At 40.3% G+C, this 13,258-nt stretch overlaps 2 protein-coding genes across 6 annotated transcripts in view; one reads left to right on the plus strand and one right to left on the minus strand.

Moving 5' to 3' along the window:
• The window catches only part of LOC138751264 (tRNA selenocysteine 1-associated protein 1-like), a 53,853-nt gene that overhangs the window by 38,404 nt on the left and 2,191 nt on the right, over positions 1-13,258 (minus strand). The gene's annotated exons all lie outside the window — the stretch shown is intronic.
• LOC138751263 (endogenous retrovirus group 3 member 1 Env polyprotein-like) lies at positions 135-8,413 on the plus strand. Its single transcript, XM_069913334.1, has 2 exons — positions 135-826; positions 5,876-8,413. Exon 2 carries the CDS (start codon positions 6,187-6,189, stop codon positions 7,888-7,890), a length of 1,704 nt encoding a protein of 567 aa, XP_069769435.1. The 5' UTR covers positions 135-826; positions 5,876-6,186; the 3' UTR covers positions 7,891-8,413.

Consider the following 13,258-nt stretch of genomic DNA (forward strand, 5'->3'; position numbering starts at 1 on the left):
TATACAACAATTAACCATAAACATGAACGTTATTTTTTTTATAAAAGAAAAAAAAGAGAAAAGAAAAGAACCCCCCCTTCAGCCAACTCTAAGGAGAGCCATAAAGAAAGAAAAAAGAAAAAATATTAAAGAAAAATTAAATATACATGTTATATAGAGAATTTAGGTTAAAATGACTTAAGTTAAAATGTGATGATTAATCATAAACAGGGAAGCCAGAACGGACAGGGAGTTTACTAGCAGTCAAGGACAAAAGGATCTGCTGAATATGTTTTTTTAAACCTATCTTTTCATGGTCATAGTGAGAGACATGCAGGAGACAAAGGATTGATAAGAAGGGTGAGAAACAGAATTTAGTGTATGTAGAGTTCACAGCGTACGTAACGAACGTGATAATTAAAAATGCAGTTATACTTAGAATGCTTTTGTAATACTAACCAATTAAAACAGTATTAATAAGAAGGGGAAGGGCAAACAATAAGGGTATAAAAATCAATGCACAGTATGTATCGGGGCTTAACTGGTGAGAAACCAGTTGAGTCCAACTCTGCAGACTTGTAAATAAAGCTTGTCGTGTCATCAGTTTTAAAGAGACTCATGTGTGAGAAGTTTTATTTCTGACAAATGGGGGCTCGTCCGGGATCTACACTCCAGCCGTGAGGGGAGGCGAGAAGAGGGACATCGGAGGCGGTGCACCCCGCTGAGTTCAGCGGCTCCTAGTCCCTTGCTCGTCGCTTCGGGCGGCTTGAGCGAGTGGTATCCGGACAAGGTGACACGACAAGACGGAGAGGAGAAGGGTGACGGTTCAATCCCCGGGAAGACACCGGTAAGTGACGACTTACGATTGTGGTGTGGGGATTGGGTAACAGGTGTAACGGGATACACCTGTTTGGATAAAAACCTAACGTAATAGATTAGGTATAGATCTTTTGTCGTAGCGTGAGGACCCTGTCGCGGGACTCTAGGATAGACCCCAGGGAAACCTCGGCGGTAACCAAAGGAGGGACAGCACCTCCGACGAAGTGCCGAGAAGAGAGGGGTCAACCCCAGGAAAACCTCAGCGGTAACCGAAGGAGGGACAGTACCTCCGACGAGGCGTCTGAGAAGAAGGGAGTAGGGTCCAGAACGAGAGGGTCCTCAGCAACGATAAACAGATCTAGGTGGGAAAATGGGAGGATCAAAATCTAAGGGCTCGTCTGAAAATTCAGGACAATTCCTGGGAGTACCCCTTGACAGCCCTTTGGGGAGAATGTTTGAAAATTGGGATAGTAAAAGATATCGGGACAAAAACAAGAAAAAGATGGTCCAATATTGTCTCCTTTGGTCAAAACAACCTATTAAAGGTTCCTCGGTCTGGTGGCCGAAATTTGGATCTGATGAGGATTGGGTTAGACAAGCATTAAACATATATGTAAATTCGAGACCAAAGGTGAATCAAGAAGAGTCAGCATATGCATTTTGTTGGGTTCCCTGGCCAGGATCCTTAACAGAATGTTTTAAATTGAGGGTAGCGGGAGAAAAGAAATGGGAACCTCTGGACAACCTTCCCCCTCCTTATATTCCCCCGGTGCCTACTGCGCCCGAGGAAAGCTTATTACCGGAGGGGAAAGGTGATGAATCTGATTGCCCCGAAGGGGGCCGGGAAAAAAAGGATGAATTAAGGGAGTCGGACCCTAAACTTCCACCGGTAAACCGACCCTGGACAAGATCCCAGACTGGTCCAGGACCATCAAAGTTTTCAATAAGCCTAAATCCCCTGAGAGAAGTTCTTATGGGAGGACCGGGAGGGGGAACGGGATATGTGAATGTTCCCCTAACTAGTACAGAGGTGCGGGGATTTAAGAAAGAAATGAAAAAGTTATTAGAAGATCCTATAGGACTGGCTGAACAGCTTGACCAATTCCTGGGACCAAACACATATACGTGGGAAGAGATGCAGGCAATAATGGGAACATTATTCTCACCCCAGGAGAGGCAGATGATTCGACGGGCTGCCCTCCTCATGTGGGAATATGAACAACCTGGGGACCCTAGACCCCATGAACAAAAATATCCCTTAAATGAACCCAGGTGGGACAAACGAACACCCGAGGGATTGGCAAGTATGAGACAATATAGAGAGTGGACAATTAAAGGGATACGGGAGGCTGTGCCAAAGGGTCACAATTTTACCAAGGCATTTGGGAACCACCAGGGGAAAGACGAGTCCCCTACTGATTTTTTGGAGAGGGTGAGAAAGAATGTCCAACGGTATGCTGGCGTGGACCCTAGTACACCAATGGGTGAACAGCTTATTTGAATTGAATTTGTTTCCAAATCATGGCAAGATATTAGAAAGGAACTAGAAAAGGAGGAGGACTGGAGCGAAAAACCCCTAAGTGACCTGTTAAAAAAGGCACAAAAAGTATATGTGCAGAGAGAAGAAGAAGATCAAAAGAGGGCGACAAAGGTTATGGTACAGACTATCCGACAGATGAATGCTGAATCCAGAGGGGAAAGAAAACAAAACCTTCCTCTAAACAATCCAAGATATCCAAGAGAGGGAAGACCCCGAAGGTTAACCCTAACCCTAATGAAGAAGGACACTTTAAGAGGGAATGCCCCCGATACAAGAGGGAATTGCGTGCCCTCGAACTTATGGAAGAAGATTAGGGGTGTCAGGGGTTCCAAATGTTAGGGACCAAGTATAAGAGGGAACCCCTGGTAAAACTAAAAATTGGTCCCAAGGGAGAAGAGGTGGTGTTTATGGTGGACACAGGAGCGGAACGAAGTAGTGTAATAACTGTGCCAATCGGAACTGAGCCTGTAAAAAGTAATTTGACAATTTCTGGGATAGAAGGGGCTCCCAGAATGGTATCAATAATTCCCCAAGTAACAGTGAAACTGGAAGAAAGAGAAGGGGTACAAGACCTCTTGTTATTACCGTCGGCTGGATTTAACCTCCTAGGAAGGGACTTACAGGCTCTCCTAGGTTTGGGTGCTCTCCCTGTGGACGGAGAAGTGCGAGTCCACCTCTGCGCTTTAAAGGAAGAGGATGAACGGCAGATTGACGAGAGAGTCTGGTATAAGGAGGGAAATCGAGGAGGTCTGGACATCCCACCTTTACATGTCACATTAATACCAGGTCATCAGCCGGTAAGGAAACGTCAGTATCCTATTTCTTTGGAAGGGAGAAAAGGGCTACAGCCGGTAATTGAGACTTTAATACGAGACGGACTATTAGAAGAATGCATGTCACCTTATAACACCCCTATACTCCCAGTGAAAAAGTCAGATGGATCCTATCGCCTAGTTCAGGATCTAAGAAGTTTGAATGCTATTGTTCAGACCCGCCACCCAGTGGTGCCTAATCCCTATACTATTATGAGTCGGATTCCCCCAGACCATGAGTGGTTTAGTGTTATCGACTTGAAGGATGCCTTCTGGACGTGTCCATTAGAAGAGGAAAGTAGAGATATGTTTGCGTTTGAATGGGAAAATCCATGGACAGGTAGACGGAGACAGTTTCGGTGGACTGTATTGCCCCAAGGGTTCACTGAATCTCCAAACCTGTTTGGACAAATGCTAGAACAAATCCTGGTGGACTATCCACAATCTGATGATTCCCAACTAATGCAGTATGTGGACGATTTACTATTATCAGGACCCAAGGAACAAGAAATGAGGGGAGATACCATTAGACTCTTGAATTATCTGGGGAAAAAGGGTCTACGGGTGTCCAGGAACAAGTTACAGTTTGTTGAGAGAACTGTGATATATCTGGGACACCAGATAAGTAAAGGACAGAAACGGATTACCCCTGAACGGATTGCGGGAATCACTAGAATGCCGTTACCCCGTAATAAGAAGGAAATAAGACAATTCCTGGGACTTTTAGGTTACTGTAGGTTATGGATAGAGGACTACTCAGCTTTGGTGAAGTTTATGTATGAAAAACTGACAAATGAAAATGAATATCCATTGAAATGGACCCAGGAGGAGGAGGGATGGTTCGAGGACTTGAAGCATCGCCTGACACGAGCCCCAGTACTCACTCTGCCCTCTTTAAAACAGCCCTTCCATCTATTTGTCACTCATAACCAAGGAACATCTGTGGGAGTTTTAACACAGGAAAAAGGCGGTCAGCGACACCCAGTGGCTTTCCTTTCCAAAATGATGGACCCAGTGTCTCGCGGATGGCCGACGTGTATCCAGGGAGTAGCGGCTGCTGCTCTGTTGGTAGAGGAAGCACGTAAACTTACTTTTGGAGGAAAGATAACTGTGTACACCTCCCATTCTGTGAGTGTTTTATTAACACAAACTGCCCATCGATGGCTGACTGATTCTCGCATATTAAAGTATGAAACCATTTTAATGGTTGGAGAAGATTTACAGTTTGCAAAGATTAATAGCTGCAACCCAGCTCAGTTTTTATACGGCAGTGAAACAGAGAGAGAGGTGGAGCACGACTGTGTCGAGTTGACAGATCTTCAGACCAAGACCCGAGAAGACCTTTGCGATACTCCGCTGGGAGAAGGATATGAATTCTACATTGACGGCTCCGCCAGATGTGTTGACGGAATGAGAAGAAATGGGTATGCTATAATAGAAGGAAATACTTGGAAAGTAGTAGAATCCACGAGACTACCCGGAAGCTGGTCAGCACAATCCTGTGAACTATATGCCTTGCAGAGAGCCCTCAGAATACTGGCAAAGAAAATTGGAACGATTTACACAGATTCCAAATACGCATACGGGGTAGTGCATACCTTTGGTAAGATCTGGAAGGAGCGTGGTCTAATTACATCAAGAGGAAAGGAATTGGCACACGAACAGATGATTACTCTGACTTTAGAAGCCTTGACATTACCCCAGGAAATAGCAGTGGTCTACATACCAAGCCATCAGAGGGGAGATAACCCGACAGCAATTGGAAACAGACTGGCTGATGAAGAAGCCAAAAGAGCAGCCATGCAACAAGAAGTCCGTTTGCTGACCTTAATCCCAATAAGGCAAGGCATAAAGAAAGCTCCCATTTTCACTGCTAAGGAAGAAAAGGACATGGATCAGCTGGGCGCAAGCCAGTTGCCTGATGGAACATGGAAGACACCAGATGGAAGAATGGTTCTAAATAAAGAAATAACTCGCAATATTTTAAAACACCTGCATCATCAGAGCCACTGGGGCACCCAAGCCTTATGTGACACAGTGCTTTGAGAATATGTGTGTAAGGGAATCTACACCTTGGCCCAATAGGAGGTGCAGAATTGTTACCTATGCACAAAAATTAATAAGAAGGTAATGAGGACAGGGACCATGGGAGGTCAACCATTAGCCATACGCCCTTTTCAACGTATCCAGATCGACTTCACAGAGTTACCTCAAGTCCAAAGATGGAAATATCTGTTGGTGATAATAGATCACTTTACCCGATGGGTGGAAGCCTTCCCAACAATAAATACTACAGCCTCTACAGTAGCTTGCCTCCTCCTAGAGCAGATAATCCCCAGATATGGTATAATGGATTCTATAGACTCAGACAGGGGTCCACATTTTTCTTCAAAAATCCAGCAATTGATTTGTAATGCATTACAGGTCTCTTGGAAATTACATACCCCTTGGCATCCACAAAGCTCAGGGAGGGTTGAATGTATGAATGGAACACTAAAAATGCAATTGACAAAGTTAATGGTGGAAAGTAAAATGCCTTGGATAAAGTGTCTGCCCCTGGCTTTATTGAGAATTCGTACTGCCCCACGAAAAGATGTAGGGCTGTCCCCTTATGAAATGATGTTTGGGCTTCCCTTCTGGAGTACAGTTGAGGGGTGTCCCACCTTGGGGGAAGGGGATATATTTGTTAGGAACTATTTACAGGCACTGTCACGCTCTCTTACAGATTTACGAAAGAGAGGACTATTGGCACAAACACCGCCTTTAGACTTTTCTTTACACAAAGTGGAACCAGGAGACTGGATTCTCATCAAGACCTGGAAGACTGAAAAACTCCAGCCCCAGTGGGAAGGTCCATACCAAGTTCTCTTAACTACAGAGGCTGCAGCACGAACAAGAGAGAAGGGGTGGACGCACGCATCCAGATTTAAGGGACCTGTAGAGGCGCCTCAGGACCCTGATACGAACTCAGATTGGACTTGTGTTCCTGGAGAAAAACCTCTTACCTTACGATTTCGAAAAAAAACTTAATTCACAATGTTATTGTTATGTTCTTTGATTTTTCTTAGTTTGCCTATGTCTTTATTAAGTGTGAAATGTAAGAAATGCAGAGACACAGTGGTCCTGTTTCAGGACCACATTTGGGGAAGAAAGGAAGGTAATTTCATTTCCCATACCTCAGTTCCTGAGAAATGCTGGGCAGAAAATACAACCCAACATCCATATACCCCTTGTGTGGAAAAAGAAGGAAATAATATGGGTCATTATATACAGATTCCTAATACCACTCCTTTCCCTCTTAACGGTTGGAAGGGTGACTCAAGCCCACCATGCCCTGATGGACTCTGGTTTTGCATACACCAGCGTACTGTTCCAATGAAAAGTTACACTCCACACTCGAAAATGCCTGTCCCTTTAAGACAGCCGGACTTAGTTCGAGTCCATCCAAATAACCATGTAAGTTTCGGTAATGCAGTTGGGGGAGATAACCTTTTTGTAGATCTGGCAACTAAAATTGCAGGAACTTTTAATGTAACCAATTGTTGGGTCTGCGGAGGTCCACGGATGTCAGAGCAATGGCCTTGGTGGGGGGAGCCCCTCAATTCATTGACCATTATTTCCCGAATTTGGACAACTAACCGAACGAGATCAAGAGAAACTTGGTCTCTCTCTAACGTCCCCTCTGGTTTTTATTGTCTCTCACGAGCCGGCAAATACCCAGTAGGAGAAAGTCCCTGCAAGGCTGTATGGATTCGCATTTCGCCTGGTATTTTCACTTGGTTTCCTAAACCCCAGACTTGGTTCTTATCCACTGTTTTTAAAACTAATTGCCTACCCCTGTCTAATAGCAGTATTCAGTTTTGGAATTGTACCACTTCCACCATCACAGGACCATACCAATCAAATCCCGTTCTTAAAAGAGTTTGGGAAAGGGGGTATGGAGTTTCCCCAAATGGATTATTCTGGGTATGTGGTAATAAAGCTTATACTCGTCTTCCATCACAGTGGAGTGGAACTTGTTTCCTAGGAATAATCCGCCCAGAATTTTTCCTCCTACCCCACGATCATGGTCATAAATTAGGCGTGAAGGTTTTTGATACATTACACCGTCAACCCCGCTCTACCACGGTACATTTCGGACAATGGGGAGATGATTGGCCTCCAGAACGCATAATTCAATATTATGGTCCCGCTACATGGGCTCAAGATGGATCCTGGGGTTATCGTACTCCTATATATATGTTAAATCGCATAATTCGCTTACAAGCAGTCCTTGAAATTGTTACAAATCAAACAGCTCTAGCCCTGCAATTACTTGCATCCCAGCAAGGTCAAATGCGCTCTGCTATATATCAGAACCGTCTGGCCCTAGACTATCTCCTAGCCACGGAAGGAGGTGTATGTGGAAAGCTTAATTTGACTAACTGCTGCTTACAGATTGATGATAATGGCAAAGCCATTCGAAAAATCGCTGATAATATTCGTACATTGTCCCATGTACCGGTTCAAACCTGGCATCCTTTCCCACAATTAAATTGGATGGACAAATGGTTTGGAGGAACCTGGTGGCGTACCTTCTTGTGGGTCATCGGAGGTATTTTATTCCTCCTACTTATTTTGCCCTGTATTATTCCCTGTCTACGCAGCCTGGTGATTTCCATGGTCCAACAAGCTATGCAACCAGGGGGAATGGGAGACCCTGTAAGACTTTTATTTCAGCGTGAGATTAATGAATCATAAAACGTTTCTTTTCCCTAGGTTAAAATCCCCATTCATATCTATATATATATTCAACACATTTTAAAGAGAGAAAGGGGTGGATTGTTATATAGAGAATTTAGGTTAAAATGACTTAAGTTAAAATGTGATGATTAATCATAAACAGGGAAGCCAGAACGGACAGGGAGTTTACTAGCAGTCAAGGACAAAAGGATCTGCTGAATATGTTTTTTTAAACCTATCTTTTCATGGTCATAGTGAGAGACATGCAGGAGACAAAGGATTGATAAGAAGGGTGAGAAACAGAATTTAGTGTATGTAGAGTTCACAGCGTACGTAACGAACGTGATAATTAAAAATGCAGTTATACTTAGAATGCTTTTGTAATACTAACCAATTAAAACAGTATTAATAAGAAGGGGAAGGGCAAACAATAAGGGTATAAAAATCAATGCACAGTATGTATCGGGGCTTAACTGGTGAGAAACCAGTTGAGTCCAACTCTGCAGACTTGTAAATAAAGCTTGTCGTGTCATCAGTTTTAAAGAGACTCATGTGTGAGAAGTTTTATTTCTGACAATACACATTAAGATCTAATCAATTTAAATTGAAATATAAATATTCTGAATATAACAACCACTTATTAATAAAAAAATTATAATGATCACGCAAAACATACGTAATTTTTTCCATTATTAAACAATATTTCATCTCATTATGCCATCTATTGATATCAATCATATTTGTATCTTTCCACGTACTAGCAATACATTTTTTCGCCACAGATAAAGCTAAATATACAAAAGCAAGCTGAAATTTATCTCATCTCAAGCCTTTCAGAGGTTGAAAACTACCCAATAAAAATACTGTTGGATCTAAAACTATTTTAATCTTATACAGATATTCTAAAAACGATTAAATTTTCTTCCAAAAAGATGGTATATGTATATATGACCAAACGGTATGAAAAAAGTTCCAACTGTATTACCACATCTAAAACACAAATCTGATTCATGAAAACCATACTTTTTTAATTTTTCAGGTGTTAAGTATAATTGATGTAAAAAATTATAGTTAATCATTGCATTTATCAATCTAGTTACACTATCATAACAGATATCTAACCAATCATCTTTGGAAAAAATAAAACCAGTATCCACTTCCCATTTACTTTTAGATCTATCCCAACCCTTTTTATCCATACCATCCTGTAATATTTGATACACAGATGAAATATAACCCTTCTCTGGTACCTTCATAAGAAAAGTCTCAAATTTAGTCATTTCAGGTAAAATCATATCTCTACCAAACATACATTTTACCAAAGATCAAAATTGATAATAATGAAACAAAGAGTTCTTATCAATACCAAAACCTTCCCACATCTGATTAAAAGATAAAAATTTATCCTCTTTAAAACAATCTCCCAAATTTTTCACACCTTTAAATCTCCAATGCAATAAACTTCGATTATGTATTGAAAATGAAATAAGTTGAGTATTATACAACGGAGTCAAAGCCGATAATTTACCCCTAGAGCCTATCATTTTATTTTTCTTTATCCATAACTTCATTAAATGTTTTAGTATAGGCACATTATATTGTTGTAACAAATTTATATTCCATCTGAACAAAAATTGATGTATTTCAAATTCAGAAATATTTGCCATCTCAATTTTAGCCCAACTAGGAGGCCGTACCAAATCCATCAATGAACAAATAAATTTAAGTTGGGCTGCTTCATAATCATTTTGAAAATGTGGTAAATGTAATCCCCCCCCCCAACTCATATTTCCAAGTTAATTTATTCAAAGCTACTCTCGAAAATTTACATCTCTATAAAAACTCCCTAACCATTTTATTCAAGTCTCGAAAAAAAATATTATCAATTAAATACGGAATAGATTGAAACAAATATTGCATACGCGGAAAGATATTCATTTTAATTGTATTTATCCTACCCATTAAATTAATAGGTAAATCTTTCCATTTGATCAAATCAGTTTTAATTTTTTTCATGAATGGAACATAATTTAATTTATATAAAGATTGATAATTAACATTCAAAATTATACCCAAATATTTAATTCGATCAGTCCATTTCAAATTAATAATATTCTTATAAACTGAATAATCTCCTTCACTTACCGGTAATATTTCACTTTTTTCCCAATTAACTTTATATCCAGAAATACATCCATATTGTATTAAACACTCCTTCAAGTGACTGAGCTGGATTTATTAAATACACCAATACATCATCAGCAAATAAATTAATTTTATACTCCTCGTCTAAAACTTTCATACCTTGTATCTGTATTTTGTCTTATCAGCTGTGCTAAAGGTTCAATCACTAATGCAAACAAAGCTGGTGATAAAGGACAACCTTGACGAGTTGATCGAGTTAACTTAAAGGGTTCCGAAATCAAACCATTTGTCAATACTCTAGCTACCGGTTTACTATATAGACCCCTAATCCAACCAATAAAAAAAGGACCAAATCCCCAAGTAATTAAGAAGAATAATGATTAATTATGTTTAAAAGCTGTGGGAAGTGTAGACCGAATTTACAGAAGAAGGTTGTCTGGTCATCTGAGCTGCATTCACAACTCCCTGCAGATTCTTGCTGTCTTGGGAACAGCTGTTCCTGGACCAAGCTGTGATGCATCCAGACAAGATGCTTTCTTTGGTGCATCAATAAAAATAAGTACGAGACAATGGGACAAACTTCTTTTGGCTTCTGTGTAGGTACATTTTCTTGGCCATAGTGTCAACTTAGCTGGGACAGGAGAGATCGTTGATGATATTTACAGCTAAATCCTTAAATTCTCTACCATCTCCATTTCAATACTGCAAAAGAGGAACCAAAAATATAGTTCTTCAAGTGAATAGCAATTCCTCTTCAGAATGTTTGAGAGAATAGGCAGATTAGAGATGAAAGGACTGGACAGTGAAACTGTTTATTTTCAAAAGCAATGAGAACTATACCAATTGAATAGGAAGGAATAATAATGGAAAGGGTACAAAGTCAGTGAACACTTAAGTGAATAAAACTTCACGTTACATATTTTACATGTGAGGAACTTCCCAAAGCATCTTACAGCCAATAAAGTATTTTAAAGTTGTAACATGGACAAATTCACAAAACAGCAATGGCATAAATGATTACAAGATCTATTTTGTTGCTCGTTGAAGAAAAAGCACAGATTCACTTTCTATTGTCCACAAGAATGTAAAGTGCATACTGAGAGCACTAAGTTTTGTGGAAAAGAGAACTCTTCTGCTTTGGATAGAGCCCTTGAATGCTTATTTTAACTAAGAGTAGGTGCAATTCTGGATTAATAAGTCATTGAAAAAGAAAGCATGCCTCAAGTGTTAAACATTAATGTCAAACAGTACCACCACACTGCTCTCTAACTCACAATGTAATGGAACCAATTTTGTTTTCACAAGCTTTACATGATCAATCTTTAAAAATGTTTCTAAAGTTACAGTCACAGGCAACTCTTCCCCCTCCCCTCCCACCCTTCGAGAATATCTACATCAGTGGTTTCCAACCTTTTTATTTCCACTCACATACCACTTTAAGCATTCCCTATGCTCATCCCTAAACTTATAGGTGCTCTGCGATTAGTAAGGGATTGCTTAAGGTGGTGTGTGGGTAGAAAGAAAAAATTTGAAAACCACTGTTTTAATCGTACCTAATTGACTCATTATGTGCAGTTTCATAACTCCAAAGGGGCCAATGACAATTTTTCTCAAACAAAATATTTCAGTAACAATTGGGTCTAAAGCAGTGATTCTTAACCTTCCCTTCCCTCTCACATACCTCCTTAAGCAATCCCTTACTAATCACAGAGCATTGATGGCATAGGGACTACTTAAAGTGGTATGTGAGTGGAAAGAAAAAGATTGAGAACCATTGGTTTACATGGAATGTTCAATATCAATTATCATGGATCTACCCCACCCAGGCCATGCATTGTTCTCTCTGCTGCCATCAGGAAGGATTACTTGTACGACCAGATTCCGGAAGAGTTGCTACCACTTTACTCTCAGTCTCTAACAATAGACTAATTTAACGGCTCATATTTTGCTAATTATTTTTCTGTATATTTATCCCTACATCTGCATTTGCACAGTCTGTTTACATCACACAGTCTGAGTACAGTTTACAGATACCAGTACTGAAATTACTAAACTTGGCCCACAGCAAAAGGAATCTCAGGGTTGTATGTGATATCAGGTATGTAATCTGACAATAAATTTGAACTTCAAACTTTAAAGTTGCCATGTGGGTATCAGCAGAAATCAAATTCATGCACCGTAGTTCCAATGCATGGATATTTTAATGTCTTTGATCTCATTGGTTAAAGTGGACCATGAGGGGGAGGTTAACAATGTTTATCAAGAAAACAGTTGAGTTTCTTGTTCTTTCACAGATTCTGAGCTTCCTGGATAGATCTCCCAAAAGGCTACAACTGAAAGAGTTAACGGAGACCCAGTCAATAACCCTTTCATCTGAGTAAGAAGATTGACACCATTGACTTGAGCAGAGAAATCTAGACCGACACTCAGGAGATTACTAAGGGAGTCCTGCCATCAGGGTTTCTATTGTTCTGGCAAGATGGAGGCTGTCCTTGAGATGGAAATAAAAGACGTCAGAGGATGAAGTCAGAGAAAAGCTGAGAAATGTTCCCTGATGAAACAGCATAAAGGCTGGAGATCAGAAATAAACATAGAATATGCTGGAAAGATTCATATGATCAGGCATCTGTGGGGGCAGAAAGATCAACATTTCTGGTTGATGATCTATTCTCAAATGAAGGATCATTGAACAGAAACATTAATGCTACTTTTCTCCACAGATGCTGTCTGACCCATTGATCATTTCTTGACTCACCTGCTGTTGTGAATGGAAAATGTCTACATTTCTGGGTGAAAAATTATATGTGTGTGGTATTTCCCTAGTGGGGCAGTAACTACATTATTAAAAAAGTTGTCGTAGGAAGGTACGTTGGGATATCGAAAGACAAAGAGGCACGTGCATAAATGAGTTTCCTAACAGGGGAACTCTAACTTCAGTCCTTTGAAAGCAGTACCACATGGGGACAGGCTCTTCAATCCATAAATCTGTGTTGAACTCGATGTACAAGTCTCTGGAAAAAATAATTTGGCAGAACATTTCTTTTAAACGTATTCTCCCTCATAAAAGATTGTATACCTAAAATGGATGGGAGGGGGGGTTGTGGGGGGTGGCTTGGGAGGAGGGAGGGGGGGGGGAGAAAAAGTCACTGTATATGTGTGAAAAAGAAAAAGTGTGTATCATGGCTAATGTGATTTATGGTGTGAAAAATAAAAAATTTAAAAAATAAAAATAAAAAAATAA

Source organism: Narcine bancroftii, chromosome 1 (assembly GCF_036971445.1).
Source record: "Narcine bancroftii isolate sNarBan1 chromosome 1, sNarBan1.hap1, whole genome shotgun sequence".
NCBI classification, from domain to species: Eukaryota; Metazoa; Chordata; class Chondrichthyes; order Torpediniformes; family Narcinidae; genus Narcine; species Narcine bancroftii.

Excerpts from the sequence above, each read along its gene's own strand:
- LOC138751263 (XM_069913334.1), top strand. The coding sequence starts at position 6,187 with ATGTTATTGTTATGTTCTTTGATTTTTCTTAGTTTGCCTATGTCTTTA.